Source organism: Pelobates fuscus, chromosome 6 (genome assembly GCF_036172605.1).
Source record: "Pelobates fuscus isolate aPelFus1 chromosome 6, aPelFus1.pri, whole genome shotgun sequence".
Lineage (NCBI taxonomy): Eukaryota > Metazoa > Chordata > Amphibia > Anura > Pelobatidae > Pelobates > Pelobates fuscus.
The window spans coordinates 300,831,806-300,846,041 of NC_086322.1; the positions used below are offsets into that span (position 1 = coordinate 300,831,806).

The following is a 14,236-nucleotide window of genomic DNA, read 5'->3' on the forward strand; positions in this document are numbered from 1 at the left end:
CTGCTTTTTATACTGTCAGTTTTCCCGTTCTTTTAATGATTGCATCCTTCAACCAATCCCAGGTCAGCTCCAGTCTCCAGCAACAGCTGTGTCACCAATTCTGCCCAGATACCTGTCTAACTGACCAGCTACCACAAGATGTAAAATTCCCTTACATTCCATTTCCAGACAAAGCAGATGAACTCCTTCATTGCCACAATACATATATACAACAGTGTTTAGTGCCTGTGGCTTCTATGATAACCATTTGGTAATGGGCATGTTTCTTTTTTCTAGGTAGTCCGCAAGCTGAATTTAATGTTGGACGCAATGCCTCGGGATGTCAGGAAGAACATTCTTTGTTCAGAAGAGGTTCTTTCCATCATGTAATTATTTATTTCTGCTTTACTTACTGAACGACTGAAGCAGTTTATGATTTTATTTTTTGAGTTACTTTCTCCTTTTATTCTGTACTTTTTATTCAAACTGGCAGTCCAGCGTGTAACACCTTGTGGGCTGTCTAAGCTAGCTATATTGTCTGGGTTGGTTGGATATTGCTGTTACAGTCTGTTTTTCATTTGATAAACTGATCACAATCACATGCCCAATCTGTACCTGATGTTGTATATGCACACCTATGTTAACTGACATGCCCTGTGCTTTCTTATTTTACCTGTTTTACTTGTGACTTATGACTGTTCAAAAGTAAAGAAATGAAAAACACAAAAAAATCATATTTTAACTTACATAAATTATGGCCAAGACTGGGCATAGTATGTAAATTAGTTAACTCTTGCATTGCTATGCATGCGTGTGTGTGACTCTGCAAAAGTGAATTCCAGGGCATTATAAATGTGCGCCTAAGGGGCGGGGTCTGACAGCCGACCGATTGATCGCATGTGGCTGCAGCATCTCAAGAAAAGCCTTTTACTTTGTAAAGCCAGAAACTCGACTAATAAAGTGCAATATTGGCACAAATCTTACTTAACTTATGCAGGACCACTATGCCAATTGTCTGACTGATTTCTGCGGGCATAGATCATAAGCATTTCTACTGCCTGCTGATGTACTGTATGCAGGGGAGGTGGCTGATTCTCTACGCTGGTGAAACTAAACTCTCTTGCCTGAGCACTGTCCATCCGCCCCTTTTGGACAGGCTGAGGATATCCAGGTCCCCAATGGTGTGCTGTGGGGGCCTCTTTGGCTAAGCACCGAAAGTCACAAGTGGCATAGGGGGTTGAGGCCTACCTTTTAAGATGGCCACCACGCTTTGGCCTGCAGCTTCTAGGTTCTTCTCCTAGCACCCCCCCACCCCGTGGCCCCTATGGTTCTGGGAGACTTTGTGCAAACGCATGCTTCCACGACTCCCTATTGGCCAGGCAAAGGCCTCACAGATCCCGGCTGCTCATCAGCGTATTGAGACGAGGGTTTGGTCATGCATTTCCTACATGGCATTGCAAAGAAGGATGTGCAGGTGAAGCCTCGTGTCTGGCCCCGCACCCGTCTCCTTGGCTGACATCTTCAGAATTTATAATCTCAGTCAATCACAATGCTTTCCTATAGGAAATGATCTATGCCCGCAGAAATCAGTCAGACAATCAGCATAGTGGTCCTGCAGAAGTTGAGTAAGATTTGTGCCAATATTGGACTTTATTAATCGAGTTCCTATAGGAAAGCATTGGATTGGCTGAGATTGTAAATTCTGATGATCTCAGCCAAGGAGGCCTGAGTGGAGCCACACGTTGCACTAGCCAATCAGCATCTCCTCATAGATATGCATTGAATCGTGGAGAAGCTGAACTGCTATGCTGCACTACTGTGCAACACTGACACAGGAAGCACCTCCAGTGGCCGTCTGTATGAACCAGGAGATTTAAAAGTCACAGCACTGGAGGCTGTACATGTTCAGAACTCAGGGAGCATCTTATTGAAATGTGTGGCAGCTGAGGCCCAGTGGAGCATCCTAATCATCTTCTGTGGACTCAAGTTCTAGAGGAGCAGTATTCCTCCCTCTGAGGGCATCGGCTAAGTTAGCTCTGAATCTCGCGTTCTGTCGGATTCTCCACACTATGCAGATTGCAATCAGAAGGAGGGCAAGGTGCCTGGCAGAGAATATAGCATCTGTTTTCAATTCAAACGTACTGGCCTAGCCTTTTTATGCTTGAAATAGTTATTTGTAAAAATGAGTTATTACCAATCGTCTGTGCACTGCTATGCCATGTCCGTACATCGTTTTTCTATTATTGATCGCATGTCATTTCATCGGGGCCAGTACAAACCTTTTATTTGGAAATCCATTCATAAACAGCGCTATTCATAGGACACAAGGTCACACATTTAGGATGGAAGAAAGGAGATTTAATCTAAGGCAAAGAAAAGGTTTTTTTACAGTAAGAGCAATCAGGATATGGAATTCTCTGCCTGAAGAGGTGGTTTTGTCAGAGTCCATACAGATGTTTAAGCTGCAATTGGATAAATACTTGCAAAAACATAACATACAGGGATATAATTTCTAATTAGTGGGGTAATAGCTGCTTGATCCAAGGAGACATCTGACTGCTATTTTGGGGTCAAGAAGGATTTGTTTCCTAGTTTGTTGCAAAATTGGAAGCGCTTCAGACTAAATTGTTTGCCTTCTTTTGGATCAATAGCAAAAACATGTGAGGAAGGCTGAACTTGATGGATGCAAGTCTCTTTTCAGCTATGTAACTATGTAATGTAAAAGAGATTGGCAAAAAAAATAAATGTGCACCTAAAGGACAGCAAAGAATCTGAAAAAAATATAGTGGAAGCTATTGTTGTTTTTTCTTTTTATTGCTTACCTCTCCTGCTCTATTCAGCTCTGTAAAAGTGTTTACAGGGGTGAAGGAATGAAAAATTGTCACTTCTCTGAAAGTAAGACTTCCTCTTAAATAAGCAATGTTGTTTAGAAAGTGGTCAAGGTGTATGTGTCCCAGTAATGACCTTAGAAGTCATTGTGAGTTCGGGGTCGTTTTTAGCAGTGTGTGTCAGTGTAGCGGAGCTCCCTGTACCCCAGGTGGGTACCTCTGCCAAGGACCGCTTCCTAGCTGGAATAGGGGAAAACCTCAGTGTTCTGCCCCAGTCTCCGTGGCTTCACTGGGGTCCTCCTGGAGCCTCTCCATCCTGGAACAGGATAGGGGACTAGCTCTATTCCTTCCCAGGGACAGGACGACACACACAGTCCTGGGAACTCTAGTCCTTACAAGGACTCTGCCTGCCGAATCCTCTATGAGCTGGAACAAGGTGCTAAGCAGTGATTTTAACTTCCCCCTTCTAGTAACTAGACAACACATAGTTCTGGGAGTACAACTGGTTTAATGCATCCAAACACAGCCTTTTTATACACAGACCCCAGCAGGGGGTCCCCATTGTCTTCACCACAAGCCCCTCCCAGAAATCTCTGGGCCTGGGAGATAATTGTGTTTAAAGACCAGTAAGCTAATTATCTTACAGAAACAGAGCGGCAAACACAAAAATATAAAAACCTAAAAATACCCCAAAATATCATAAAAACATACATTAACCCCACAAATAACATATCTTTAAATAGCCCTGATCTGAGCTCCCAAGTTCTCCAAGTAGAGCTCAAATCCATGCAGTTTAGGGGAAACGCCACTGTGTTAAAGCTTTGAAAGGCCGCACACGTGGTCCTATGCCCAAAATAGTTCCAGGGCTTTTGGTGCTTTTGCCGGCCAACTTTCGGGAGCTTCTACAGCCGCAATACAGGGTGCTCCACCTGGTTCTTAGGTAGTGCTTGTTCACCTTAGTCTCAGGCACATTCCCTCCAAAAAGCGCTCTCCTGGCGAATTTCAAAGTGGTTGAAAGCCGCAAACCAAGTTGTCTGGGAACCGCACGGTCACCTCATGCCGAAAACAGTTCCATAACATTCGCAGCTAAGTAGTGCTGAGGTGACCGTAAACCCACACAGTCCTCATGCCGAATTTAGTTCCATAGCAGTCGCGGCTAAGTACCGCTGAGATTATTCGTGGGTTTGGTTCATGCGAACGGCCCCCAGAAAGCCAGCATTCGGTTCCATTCATATGAAGGGAAAGTGCGGAACCAAGGACACGCAGGGAAAGCTGTTAATGGCGGCTGGGCAGAGTAAATCCCAAACAATGTCCCAGACGTAGTCGGTGAGCAAGTGGCAGGTTCCTACACTCCTCCAGGAGTCCGTGGCTAACGTACGTGGGAAGGAGCGTTTGTCACAGTCAGAAGGAACACTTGAGTACATTTTTCAGTTTGTCTTCTCTTTATGTCTCAATATCAGGAGAGGAAACTTTTTCCATGAAAATAGCCAACATTATTTAGGCTTCTATAAGCTGCAGTGTTCCAGATATCAAAATATCACACACACAGATGTCAAACAGATGTTATCGCCACTTTCTTGATCCCCTATAGTTCAATTATTGTTACATTTATTCTGGAAGTTCCTACTGCTGAGTCATATGCAAGTTTGTTATTTAGAACAATCCAGCATAAAAATATATAGATTTTTGTATTTGTCTCAAAACAATCGTGCATGCCTAGTATTTCTTAATCCACTAATGTGTGTATTTTAAATATTGCATCTTACAGGATTATTCTCCAAACACAAAACATATCTTGGCACAGTGGCGTACATACCGGGGTCGCTGGAGCCGCGGCTGCGACGGGGCCTGGCCCACCAGGGGGCCCGGCCGCCCTGCGACCCGGTATGTATGCCAGTGTGGCCAGCCTCTTCTCCTTGGGGAGAGTCCGTCTCCTCAGGGGAGAGTGCTCCCTCGCTCTCGCGCCAGCCTGCCCACCGGGTGATGATACTGTACCCCAGGGAATCCCCTCAGCTCTCCCAAAGGTAGGGAGGCGGGGGGATTCAATAAATAAAAAAAACAAAAAAACAAAAAAAACTTGTGTGTGTTAGTGTTAGAGTGTATGTGTGTGTTGGTGTGTGTGTTAGAGTGTATGTGTGTGTGTGTTAGTGTAAGCTCTGAATGTGCATGTATGGCAAGAGTCGCGCGCGCATTCAAACCGCCCATAGGAAAGCATTACTCAATGCTTTCCTATGGACGTTCAGCGTCTTCTCACTGTGATTTTCACAGTAAGAATCGCGGAAGCTACTCTAGCGGCTGTCAATGAGACAGCCACTAGAGGCTGGATTAACCCTCAGTGAAGCATAGCAGTTTCTCTGAAACTGCTATGGTTTCAGCTGCAGGGTTAAAACTAGAAGGACCTGGCACCCAGACCACTTCATTGAGCTGATGTGATCTGGGTGTCTGTTGTGATCCTTTAAGTGTATGTGTAATTGCATGCACTGGCGTACATACCGCGGTTGCAGGGGTCGCAGCCCTGCGACCAGGTGCCCGCCGCCATGTGTTGCGGCCCCAGCCCGCGCAGAGTAAGTGTGCGGGGGTGGGGGCCCCGGCCCACGGATCAGTTTTCGCACCGGGGCCCCATGGGTTGTGTGTACGCCACTGTCTTGCAGATCATTCAGTACGAAGATTGGGCAGCAGCTTTAGCAAGCCCTTAGGAAGGACGATGATATTTGCATATAAAGTCTGTGGAATCTGAGAAACTTTCAAGTTTAGGACGGATAATGCCTATCAGGAATGCTGGGTGAAATAAAAATATGCAGAGAGGCAGACCTCAAAAGAGATCCCCTTCACAAAGCAACAAAAAATAATTCTGCCATGTTCTTACAGGATTAATCACTAATGTGAGAATACAAAGTGAAATTGTCTCTGTCCTCTATGCTTTCAGTTTGGCGACTCTGGCCTTACATTTGAAATTCACTTTGAATTCCCACTTTAATAAATAACCCTATTAGTGTATATTATGTCAGTGACCACAAAGTGACCTGGTAATGTTTTAAATGAACACTCGCAAGGGTTAAAATAATTTACTATAATTTATGTGGTGGCTGTAACAAAGACACATTAAACACTAAGTAAGTCAACCATTAAAGGAACACTGTAAGGTCAGGGACACAAACATATATTCCTGACACCATAGTGTTAAACTAACGATTTATCCCCCCTTACCCTCCTTACAGCTAGTAAAAGCTCACCTTACTTCCAGTCACTGGCGCTGGCTCTGCCTCCGATCCGCCTCCTTGGCTGACATCATCAAAACTGATAATCTTAGCCAATCACAATGTTTTCCCATAGAAAAGTATTGGATTGGCTGATATAATCAATTCTGATGATCTCAGCCAAGGAGGATGGCCTGGGACAGAACCAAACGTCACCCTGGCCAATCAGCATCTCCTTATAGAGATGTATTAAAACAATGAATCTCTATGGGGAAAGTTCAGCATCTCCATTCAGAGCGTGTATACTGTGTGGAAAAAATTAGCATCTCCATGCAGTGCTGTACAGTGGGCCAGAGTGAGTGGAGACAGTGTCCCTGTGTAGCACTACAGCTGGCATGCAGCCTTAGAAATCAGTGTAGTCGGGAGATTGCTGAATTTTTAACTTTCCAAGTTTGGCTTTGTGTATTAAATAAACGATTGACTGAATTCTGCTTATCTAAGCTCTATATTGTCTTCTTTCTTGATACTTGTATAGGCCATCTATGGGAAGGAGCATTATTGATGCTGGAGGTAAGTTGTTTAATATTTTCACACAGGTGATGTTCTTACAGATCCAGTACTAAATTATAATGAATGTGTACAATTTTAAAAATAGTATTTCAACAGGCTTCTATAAATTGCACTTTATTATAAAAGAAAAACCCAAGGGTTAAGAAATCTTGTATTTTTATTAATTATTTTTATTTATACTGTGTTTTTGGATTACTTAATACTTGCCTGGATGTAGCAGCACTTTTGTGTACATCGTGAACTGCAGGAATAGTGGGTACATAGACAGTAGGGAGACAGACTACAGTTAGGACTATAGGAAAGGTATGATTATGGCCTGTGTGGCATGGACTACAACAAAGGTAAAGAGTGAGAGACCAGAAAATTAGCAAGATTGAATGTGTAGTGTGGATTATCAGACAGTTAGAGAGGCAATCAGTACCGTGTGGGCTACAGGAAAGGAAGAGTGATAGACAGTTCAGTGTGCGCTACAGGAAAGGTCGGGAGACAAACAGTACAGAGTGGGTAACAGAAAGGGTTGAGAGATCGAGTGCTCATTGCAAAGAATATTAACTGAAAATATTTATGCGAGCCAGATTGGATGCTTATGCCAGGACTGCTGTGCATTTTATCCACATATTGCTCCTTATTAAAAGAGCTCTCTCGTAAGAAGAACTATATAAACGCAAACTCTTTTTTCAATTAGATGTGTTCCTTATTCTTTTAGAATTCTAAGCCTTCCCAAAGCCTTCTGACTGAATCTCGACCCTCTGGTGATGTCGTCAATCCTGATGACTTTTGTTCAATCAGATGTTTCTCATAGCACACACAGCACACGAGTAGTCGCCTCATTCTGCCTGTCCTGTGCTTCTCTATGAGAAGCACAAAATACAATGATTGAAGCATTCAACGCACATGGTTTCTGACATCGGCATACTGTATATGCTGAAGCAAGATTGTTAGATGTACAAGAGCAAGGCTACAGGGGCAGCATCAAAAACCCCAAAATCACACCACTGAAATGAAGTGATTTTGTGCTTAGACTGTCCCTTTGAATATTATTACTGTAATAATTTCACAGATTATGATTTACAAGTGGCGATTACAGAAGCATTATGCAGAATGACATCAGAAAAACAAAGAGGAGACCTGGCCAGCCAATGGTTCCCCATGGAGTTTGTGACAGATGCATTTAAAGCGATCAAGGACCCTGAGTTTGAGACGGTGGGTGTTATGATTATATGTTAGACTCAAGAAGATGAAGCAGCCTTTCGTTCAACTATGTTTTCTTGTGGCCCCAATCAGTCCTGGAAGGTGGTTACTGTACAAGAACATCAATGAAACATGATGACTATGGCAGTTTTACAGCATCCTGCACTGACTGTGACCTACAAAAAATATATATTTATATTGAATGGCAAATAATATCTGATTTCCTTGCTGTTTACACAGGACTGTAGAAAATTCCTTAATCTGGTGAATGGCATGCTTGGTGACAAAAGAAGGTATACTTGATGCATCATATATTATACATGTAATATAAGGAATAGATTACTTGGCTGCTGGCAAATTCCCACCATGTAGGCAGCTGTTACCATTGGTTGCTGGATGAGATGCCGCATATAACAGACTAGTATCTCCATAAACTGATGGGCTGGTGACCATTAATTCCCCATAGTTAATACATGATGGTGTCCAGGACAACATCACAACACTTATTTCATAAAAACATAGTGGCAGCTGATTTAAACCATTTATTGCACATCCATATCTACCTTCTGGAGCATCCGTTAACTGTCCGGTCAGAGCTCCAAAAGATTGATTGTCCCCTTTATCTCACACTTTTAAACAGTTTCTCTCTAATTGTAAATCCAGCTACATTATCCAAACATTTGTATTTCTTATGAAAATGGTATTTTCAACATGTGTTTTATGTTACAGGGTTTTCACCTACCCGTGTCTTTCTGCATACCTGGACGATCACAAGGTAGCCCTTATATTTCTCCTTAAAGGGACACTATAGTTACCAAACCAACTTTATATTAATTAGTAATGTTCCAGAAATGCTGAACGCTGCTGGAGAAAGTCTCACTTTGCATCTGACTTTGTCCACTATAAATTTATGATGCGCTCCTACAGCATGGCTCTTTCCTCTGCAAAAGTAAACTACTTCAACACCCTCATAAGCACACTGTCCCATCAACCGAAACACCTGTTTCACACTTTTGATGCTCTTCTTCGCCCTGTGACTCCCCCTCCTTCCACCACCTTGTCCGCCACAAACTTCGCATCTCATTTCACTGAGATCTCTACAATTAGGAACAAGATCTCTAATCTCTCTCCTACCCCTATCAATACAACACCAAACCCCACTCCCCCTGCCATCCTATGCTCATTTGCACCTGCTACAGCACAAGAGGTTTCTACTCTGCTCCTGTCCTCCCGCCCCACCACCTGCTCCCTCGATCCTATTCCCTCGCATCTCATCTGCACTTTGTCTCCCTCTCTTGCCCTACCTCTCGCTAACATCTTCAATCTCTCCCTTTCCTCTGGCAGATTTCGCTCACCCTTCAAACATGCAACTGTAACCCCGATTCTGAAAAAGCCCAACCTTGATCCCAACTCCCCATCCAACTACCGCCCTACTATCTCGCTACTGCCATTTGCCTCCAAGATCCTCGAGAGAGTTGTGTACGCCAGATTGACAGACTTTCTCGAATCCAACTCTCTGCTTGTCCCCCTTCAGTCTGGATTCCGCGCTGGTCACTCTGTCGAAACTGCTGTGACCAAAGTATCCAACGACTTAATTGCTGCTAAATCTCGCAGCCAATACTCTATCCTAATCCTCCTTGAGCTTTCTGCCGCCTTTGACACTGTTGATCATCAACAGCTTCTTCACATTCTCCGTAACTTTGGTCTACGGGATACTGCTTTATCCTGGTGCTCCTCCTACCTCTCCCAGCGCTCTTTCAGTGTTTCTTTCTCTGGCACTGCCTCTTCTCCTCAACCCCTCTCTGTCGGCGTCCCCCAAGGTTCTGTCCTCGGCCCCCTACTGTTCTCTATCTATACTGCCTCCCTTGGTAAACTCATCAGCTCCTTTGGCTTCCAATATCATTTATATGCAGATGACACACAAATCTACCTGTCCTCCCCTGATCTCTCTCCACCCACCTTGACTCGTGTTTCTGACTGCCTCTCTGCTATTTCCAACTGGATGGCTGCTCACTTCCATAAACTCAACCTGTCCAAAACAGAACTTCTAGTTTTTCCTCCCTCAAGTGCTGCTACTCCTGTGTCTGTCTCCATCCAAGTCAACGGCGCTACTATCACTTCTATCTCGCAGGCTCGCTGCCTAGGGGTTCTTCTTGATTCTGACCTCTCTTTTACTCCCCATGTCCAATCAATAGCCAAATCCTGTCGCTTCCAACTCAAGAACATAGCGCGCATCCGCCCATATCTAACGCCGGACGCGGCTAAGGTAGTGGTTCATGCTGTTGTTCTCTCTCGCCTTGACTATTGCAATCCCCTTCTCACCAGTCTTACATGTTTCCAGCTTGCACCGCTGCAATCTATAATTAATGCGGCTGCGAGGCTTATTTTCCTGTCCGGTCGCACCTTCCATGCCTTCTCGCTCTGTCAGTCCCTGCATTGGCTTCCAGTTAGATACAGGGCCCAATTCAAAATTCTGGCGCTTGCTTACAAATCCCTACATAATGCTGCTCCAACATACTTATCCTCCCTCATAAACAAGTATGTCCCATCGAGACCCCTGCGCTCAGCCCAAGACTTACGCATATCCTCTGCCCGGATCCCCACCTCTGATGCTCCCCTTCAAATACTCCCCTTCTAACAGACACACACACACACACGACTTTACTCGCTTCCGGGTCGTTAATAAAATCATGACTTTACGTCATGTAAATAGTAAAATCTGGTAATTTTAATAAGACACGGAGGCTCCTATTATGCTGGTTTAAAGCTGTGATATAACTGTTCCAGCAAAGTGTTTGATCGCTTTGAAGTAAAAATCACGAAAAGTGGATTCCGAAGACCAATCGGCAGCTCATAAAATATCTTCTAGTCGACATCCTACCGCAGAGGTTTTAGAGGCCATAGCTCCTCGAACCGCACGTGGAGAGAACATGGAAGTGTCAATGCCTGCCATTTGACCCATCTGGCCAGGGAGGGAAAGGATACTGGAAGATGTGGTTTGCGGACAGAGATAAATAACTGAGGTCTCATTGGGTTCCAGAGCGGAGCCTTACGGAGTTCGTATTCCCGTAGGCATGCCACTGGGCACAATAGAGGCGGAAAGGCCCGGGTACAGTACGGACTTAGAAGACGTTTTGGTCCTTCTAGAGATATCGAAGAGAACACCTTCCGGTGTAAAAGATCGAGCATCAGTGTCCAAAGTTCGTACCTCCGAGACTCTTTTGAATGAAATGAGGCAGAAGAGCATGACTAGTTTTGCTGAAAGTTGTTTAAGTGATAATGAAGAATTATCCGGCCATGACATTAGAAAACAGAGGACAAGAGAAACATACCAGAGTGTAGAGTAACGAGGGATCGTACTCCGCGTAGTAAGCGACAGACAAAAGGTTGTCGTCCGATGGGGGTACCATCTGTAGCGGAGAGGTAGTATAATCCACAATATCTCCGCTGGTAGACAGGAACAGCATACGATGATCCAGGTAGCGTTACAATAATCCCTTCCTCTCAAGAACTAGACGCCACATAGTCTGGGAGTCAACTGAGCTTTTATTCACAGGTCACAGTATTTATGCAGTTCCCCATGCAAGGGGTTTCCAAAATGACTTTGCAAGGGTTTTACAATAGTGGACTACGTGGGGAACTCATGTTACAGGACAACTTCCCAGCATCCATTGCTCTACTGGAGAGATAAGGGATAAGAATACACTGTTAATCACCCTCTCTCTCCGTACACCAGTTACATTTTTACATTAAATTCTGTAGTAGTCACAATATTAGGGTGAATGAGCAGAATGATCCCTTGCTGCATAGCTGGGATCTGAGCGCACCATCTGGTGAAATACCACTCAGATCCCTGCATATTTAGACGAAAGCCATTCGAATTACCCTTTTTACATGAATAAGCCTTGTAACGAAATAACATACTGAGCGCTTTAATATGCCGAAATAATTATTTGCACGAACGGCCAGGAAGTCCAGCAGTGTTCGGTAGGTCGAGTAGCCGATTTTAGTTCCAGGCACTCGACGACCAAACACCGCTGGGCTTTCGGGAAAAAAGATGGCCACGTGTTCGACATACGAATGGCGACCACCCGCAACATACTTAATAAGCCGTGGTTACATTGTTGCACCCGTTAAGGGGAGACACACAACCTCCTGTGTGTGGTCTCCCATTCGGTAAATAATTAGTTTCACGAACAGGGTGTAAATTTCCAGTTTGTGAAATTAACTGCTGAATGCTTGCGGCATTCATATGCATCCAGCATACGAATGCTATATATTATATACAAGTGGTATACCGGGAAAACACAAATGCAGACAGTTGGTAGACAACCCTATTAAAACACTAATTGGACAGACAGCCTTAAGTGGCTAGGTTTGCCACACCACCGATCCCTTGATGTCCAGCTGGAAGCGCCGAGCGGTAGAGGTTAACCGTGCGATATGCTTTTCCTGCTTCAAAAAGGGAGGTCAAAAATTGTAGGATGGGTGGCGGGGCTTGACCGGCAACCAGCACAGAATCCATCTCTGGAGCTCCACGAACCTCGAACTAAAAATAGGAATTCCCCCCAAGCCCGCTGACAGTCTACCATCGGCTGTAGGAGACAGAGAGGCAAGCACTGATGCCTTTTTTTCAGCAGACAGGCGCAAAACAAAAATGCCGACCTCCCAAGGCCTCCCATGCGGTCGGCCCGAAAATCACGCCGCACACCTCCGCGGCCAGGTGGGACCCGGACAGACGCAGGCTCGGCGATCAGAAGTGATGGGGAAAAAATTCCACAAATCCCAGGCATCCACCACCCAAGACATACAGGACTTAGACTTGCTGCTTCAACGCACACCGAAGCCCAGGGAGCAGGAGCAGAATGAGACAAAGGCCTGCAGCCTCACAGGGACAGAAGGGGTGAGTGACACCGCACAGGACCACATCCAACGGGGCTCCAGACCACGCACACCCTGACTAACCAAGACCCTGCGACTAAGCAGGACATTGAAAAACTTTTTAATCGCACCCATCAACTATTTGCTGCAGACATAGCTGCTGTGCGGACAGAAGTGCAGGCGCTCATCGTCCATGTCCAGGCAACTGACTCCACTATAGCTGACTTACAACACCAACTAACGGCAGTAAAAGACTCAGTCAAACAGTTACAGGGGCACCACTCAGAAACCTCGCTGAGAAAGGACGCAATGGAAGAAAGAGCGTGCCAAAAAAATATCAAGATCCGAGGAGTCGCGGAAACAGTCAGCTCTGAAGAACTACCACACCTCATCAGGAGAATGGTGACCAAGCTACTCCTGGCAAAACAGGCCAAACAATTCACGCACGATGGGGCCTACCGTATAGCTAAGTCTCCAAGGCACCGAACTCAGCTCCAAGGGACATAATCTTACGCTGTAGCACGAGACAAGACAAGCAGGCCCTATTGAAAGCGATATACAAGTCACCTATGGACTTTGAGACTCACAAGATTTTGTTTTTCCTGGATCTCCATTGCTCCACCCTGACATGGAGAAAAACGATGCAACCCATCACACAAAAACTACAAGACGCAGGCATATCATACCCCTGGACCATGCCCAGATCCCTTACGGTTTTTAAAAAGGCAGAAAGATGAAGGCATCCGACGTGGCAGAGGCCACCACCTTCCTAGCGGCAGTAGGCATCAATGACGTTCCGCAAGAGCAGAGGGCGAGAGACACTAACGGGACATGGGTAGTGGATAACATAATCCCGTTCACCCCACGGAATGGACAGGGTGCCGTGATATAATGTGCCACCTAACACTAAAGCTGCAGCACTGTGGTTTTATTTTTCATATTTTGTATTACACTCTCAACACTGTCTTTACTTGGTAACTGACATTTTCATATGTTGACCTGACTGAAGCCCCAGAGAAGTCTGTGCACTTAGTCGTTCTCCTAGAGACGACCCACATAGCGTCCACTCACTATTGACTAAACCATACTCCCCTGTCCCGACGTCCCCAACGGTTGGGGACCGAGCAGAACCTACACACAATGAACACACGCTCATGCCACTAATAGGCACTTTATTACTACCTCTCATAGCGACACCATAGATTTAGGTTATTTAGATACAAGACCAGAGTACGCCACGGTTATTCATAGACAACTGATAGCACGACAAGCCAAATAAGAGGGTCACTTAGGCCCTAGTGCAACCAGACGGGCTCCTCATCGACCATGAACCCCTTCTGAGGGCTCAAAGCCTAGACTAAATATTGACTATAGAGCCCGGTACCCGAGACTTGACTAACAGTTTAATTGTTATATATAGACCAACATACAAAAAAAATCTGGTGTTAGCTATCTGTATACGAAAAGCAATATTGGATATTCACGTGTACCAAATGCGCCGTCCGTATCTTGTATTTTGTAATGTTTTATAATGCATCACCTGCAAAAATAAAGAATTAAAAAAAAAAATTTGTAGGATGGCTGTCAAAG

General features: G+C 44.9%; 1 protein-coding gene across 1 annotated transcript in view; it reads left to right on the forward strand.

Moving 5' to 3' along the window:
- Window positions 1-287: 287 nt before the first annotated feature.
- Window positions 288-14,236, forward strand: part of SYCP2 (synaptonemal complex protein 2) — an 81,440-nt gene continuing 67,491 nt past the window's right edge. The window contains exons 1-5 of the mRNA XM_063459623.1: window positions 288-365; window positions 6,540-6,574; window positions 7,635-7,777; window positions 8,006-8,058; window positions 8,495-8,540. Coding sequence (XP_063315693.1) covers window positions 298-365; window positions 6,540-6,574; window positions 7,635-7,777; window positions 8,006-8,058; window positions 8,495-8,540 — 345 coding nt within the window. The 5' untranslated portion in view covers window positions 288-297. The remainder of the gene's footprint in view (window positions 366-6,539; window positions 6,575-7,634; window positions 7,778-8,005; window positions 8,059-8,494; window positions 8,541-14,236) is intronic.